This window comes from Neomonachus schauinslandi, unplaced genomic scaffold (genome assembly GCF_002201575.2).
Source record: "Neomonachus schauinslandi unplaced genomic scaffold, ASM220157v2 HiC_scaffold_2275, whole genome shotgun sequence".
Lineage (NCBI taxonomy): Eukaryota > Metazoa > Chordata > Mammalia > Carnivora > Phocidae > Neomonachus > Neomonachus schauinslandi.
Genome location: NW_025410965.1, coordinates 1,105 through 5,781, shown reverse-complemented (window position 1 = coordinate 5,781; position 4,677 = coordinate 1,105). Strand labels below are relative to the sequence as shown.

General features: G+C 39.1%; 1 protein-coding gene across 1 annotated transcript; it reads left to right on the top strand.

Moving 5' to 3' along the window:
• Positions 1-1,752: 1,752 nt before the first annotated feature.
• On the top strand, positions 1,753-4,209 carry LOC110578822 (protein MEMO1-like). Its single transcript, XM_044912445.1, is given in 3 exon segments — positions 1,753-2,003; positions 3,607-3,770; positions 3,773-4,209. Coding segments are annotated over 3 exon segments (852 nt in total).
• Positions 4,210-4,677: the final 468 nt, after the last annotated feature.

Sequence of the window (4,677 nt, the reverse complement as noted above, 5' to 3'; positions counted from 1 at the left end):
TGAAAAGAAGGGCCATAGGCACCCCGATGTTCATAGCAGCAATGTCCGCAATAGCCAAACTGTGGAAAGAGCCGAGATGCCCTTCAACAGATGAATGGATAAAGAAGATGTGGTCCATATATACAATGGAATATTACTCAGCCATCAGAAAGGATGAATACCCAACTTTTATATCAACGTGGATGGGACTGGAGGAGATTATGCTAAGTGAAATAAGCCAAGCAGAGAAAGTCAATTATCATATGGTTTCACTTATTTGTGGAACATAAGGAATAGTATGGAGGACATTAGGAGAAGGAAGAGAAAAATGAAGGGAGGCAAATCGGAGGGAGAGATGAAGCATGAGAGACTATGGACTCCAAGAAATAAACAGGGTTTTAGAGGGGAGGGGGTGGGGGGATGGGTTAGCCCGGTGATGGGTATTAAGGAGGGCATATACTGCATGGAGCACTGGGTGTTATACGAAAACAATGGATCATGGATCACCACATCAAAAACTAATGATGTATTGTGTGGTGACTAACATAATAAAATTTTTTTAAAAAGTACATGTTCTTATGCATGCCACACTACAAACTAAAAAATGAAGCTTGGAAAAATGCCTAAGTAAAGATATCAGGCTTCTCTATACACAATAGTTTTTTTTTTTTTTTTTTGGTCTTTTCTTAGAAGACTAATACAAAGGGAGAGGAAACTTCTTTTATTTAGAAGTGGGTTTGGGCAACTACTCTCACATATATTTATAAAATGAAATTTCTAGACTACCTTTAAGAAATCAGTGCATCAGTAGAGCAATGAGTTAGGGCATACCTGGTTACCACAAGAATGTGTAGTACCATTTTGTCTACTAATGCATCAGTATTTGGAAGTAGCTACAGAATAAGGAGACTACAACCCCTCGCTTTTCATGTTACTGATTGTTTATTCTCAGATTTTCAATTTGATTCTTTTAACAGTTTTATGACATATAATCTACTCTTCTGGATAATGAAATAGAAACTCTAATAGGTTAAGTAAATTCTTGAAAACAAAACATTCTGTTTTTACTATGTGTCAGGAAATGTTCCATGCACCTTAAATTTATTAACATTTTCCCCCTCACAACAATCCTGTGAGACAAGTATTATTGAATTATTCCCATTTTACAGATGAAAAACCTGAGACAGAGAGAGGTTAAGTAATTTGCCCAAGGTCAGTGGTAGAGCTAAGATTTGAATGCTAGGGATTCTAGTCATAGAGATTGAAATATCACTACAATAAAATATATAAGATTGCAAGACCACTTCTTTAGTACCATAAAATGCCACATATAAAATGTCAGAATATTTAGCTGTGAAATAAAAATTACAATCCAAAAAATTTGTTTTGTGTCAGTATGTGCTTTAATCCTATCTTGATTGGGTGATGTACTTTACACTGAAATTAAGAAAATGCCATAGGGACCCAGCAGGTTCCATTGAGCTGCCCCGTTCACTAGCACAGGAACAGAGACACTGGCTGAGGGCAGCAAACCTTGGTGCCAGGTCTTGGCTATAGTTTTCCATAAAATCCAAACCACTCACAGTGGTGCAACCAATTTCAAGGACAAACTGTCAAATAGCAAAAGTGCAGCAAGACCCTCCCCCCAGAGGATCAGCATGGGTCTGCACTGTGGAGATCTCTAAAATTTAGAGCTTTGAAACCCAGCCACATGTCTGCAATAAAACACACGAGTACTGTGCTGCCTGGCAGATGAATAGCTCAGATGCAGGCATGGTGAGGCAAGGATCTGGTGGAAGCCAGGGACACAACAGGGGTGATTGTTTGCTCTTCTGTGAGGTCTTCCTGAAGAGTGGCAGTACAAACTCCTCAATCCAGAGACAAGACAGCTGGATGATGCCATTCTCCCCACCCCCATCATCACTGACCAATCTCAGTGAGCAAAACAGCACCATCCGTTGGAGGCTGCAGCCACTTACACAAAGCCACATACCCCTGCACCTTGCAGGTTCATCTCCATTAGGGCAAGTCAGCCTGAGAATCAGTGCAGCAGACCCCGCCCCCAGAAGGCCAGTCCAAACCCCTTCCATGCACCAAGACTACTGATCATAGAGTTCTACAATCAAAGCTTCAGCTTGAGGGGAAATAGGATTTAGCCTTTTTTCTTTTCTTTTCTTCTTCTTTTTTTTTTTTTTTTGGACCTCTTCCTAATATAGTCATTACTCAGGAGCTGGAATGCAACAGGATTTCCTAACAAAAAACAGTGACCCAGATAAAATGACAAGACAGAGGAATTCACCCCAAAAGAAAAAAAACAAGAAGTCACAGATAGGTATTTAATCAATACAGATACAAATAAGGTGTCTGAACCAGAATTTAAAACAATAATCATAAGGATAGTAGCTGAGCTTGAGAAAAGCATACGAGACACTAGAGAATCCCTTACTGCAGAGATAAAAGTACTAAAAACTAGTCAGGCTGAAAAAAAATGCTATAACTGAGTGGTAAAACCAAACTGGATGCTGGGCGCCTGGGTGGCTCAGTTGGTTAAGCGACTGCTTTCGGCTCAGGTCATGATCCTGGAGTCCCTGGATCGAGTCCTGCATCGGGCTCCCTGCTCAGCAGGGAACCTGCTTCTCCCTCTGACCCTCCCCCCTCTCATGTGCTCTCTCTCTCTCATTCTCTCTGTCTCAAATAAATAAATAAAATCTTTAAAAAAAAAAACCAAATTGGATGCAATAACAACAAGAATGGACAAATCAGAGGAATGAATCAGCGGTATAGAAGATAAAATTATGGAAAATAATGAAGCTAAAAAAAGGGAAAGAAAAGTATTGGATCATGAATGTAGACTTAGGGAACTCAGTGACTCCTTAAAATATAATAACATTTGTATCATAGAAGTCCCAGAAGAAAAGAAAGAAAAAGGATCAGCAGGTTTATTTGAGGAAATTATAGCTAAAACTTCCCCAATCCAGGGAAGGAAACAGACATTGAAATCCAAGCACAGAGAACTCTCATTAAATTCAACAAAAGCCAGCCATTACCAAGACATATCATAGTAGAATTCACAAAATACATAGACAAGGAAAGAATCCTGAAAGCAGAAAGGGAAAAAAGTCCTTAACCTACAAGAGAAGACAAATTATGAACATAGCAGATCTGTCTACAGAAATCTGGCAGGCCAGAAGACAGTGGCAGGAAATATTCAACATGCTGAATGGGAAAAATACACAGCCAAGAATACTTTATCCAACAAGGCTGTCATTCAGAACAGGAGGAGAGATAAATAGTTTTTCCCAGACAAACAAAAGCCAGCCCTGCAAGAAATATTAAAGGGGACTCTGAGTGGGAAAGAAAGACCAAAAGCAACAGACTAGAAAGGAACAGGGAAGATCACCAGAAACAACAAATTTACAGGTAACACAATGGCACTTAATTCATATCTATCAATAATCATTCTGAATGTAAATGGACTAAATGTTCCAAGCAAAAGACATAGAGGATCAGAATGGATTAAAAAAACAAAACCCATCTATGTGCTGCCTACAAGAGAATTATTTTAGACCTAAAGACATCTCCAGATTGAAAGTGAGGGGATAGAGCTTCATCCTTGTGCACCATAAGCAGCACAGGCACCAACCTTTGCATTGACCAAAAGATTTACAGAGAACTATGGAAGACAGGAATGTTTGAACACATGTATCTGCAGAGAGATGGAGATGAACACAGTGTTGAAGTGCATTTGCCTTATACAGCTAAAGCCATGGGAAGCCATAAGGATGAGTTTACATTATTCCTGTACTGGTTGGAGTTCTGAGTGAATCAAAAGAAAAGGAATTTGAAAAACTCTTCAGTAAGTATCTAGTGGATCCTAGTAATTTCTTTGTTGTTTCTTCTGATTTCTGCCATCGGGGTCAAAGTTTCCATTACAGTTACTATGATGATTCCCAGGGGAAGATTTATAAATCCGTTGACCATCTAGATAAAATGTATGTGAGTATTATAGAACAACCTGACCCTATATCTTTTAGAAATTACTTGAAGAAATACCATAATCCTATATGTGGAAGGCATCCCATTGGGGTGTTATTAAATGCTATCACAAAGCTCCAGAAGAATAGAATGAATATGAGCTTTTCCTTTTTGAATTATGCCCAGTCAAGCCAGTCTAGAAACTGGCAAGACAGTCCAGTGAGTTATGCAGTGGGAGCACTCATGGTCCACTGAAGCTCTGAATCCTCAGGGATGGAAAAAGGACAGTCTCTTCAACAAATGGTGTTGGGAAACTGGATAGCAACATGCAGAAGAATGAAACTGGACCACTTTCTTACACCATACACAAAAATTAATTCAAAACGGATGAAAGACCTAAATGCAACATAGGAAACCATCAAAATCCTAGAGGAGAACACAGGTGGCAACCTCTTTGACATCAGCTGTAGCAACTTTTTTTTTAGGTATGTCTCCTGAGGCAAGGGAAACAAAAGCAAAAATGAACTATTAGGACTTGATCAAGATAGAAAACTTCTGCACAGCAAAGGAAATAGTTGACAAAACCAAAAGACAACCAACAGAATGGGAGGAGGTATTTGCAAATGACATATCTGATAAAGGGTTAATATCCAAAATCTATAAAGAACTTATCAAACTCAACACACAAAAACCAAATAATCCAGGTAAGAAATGGGCAGAGAC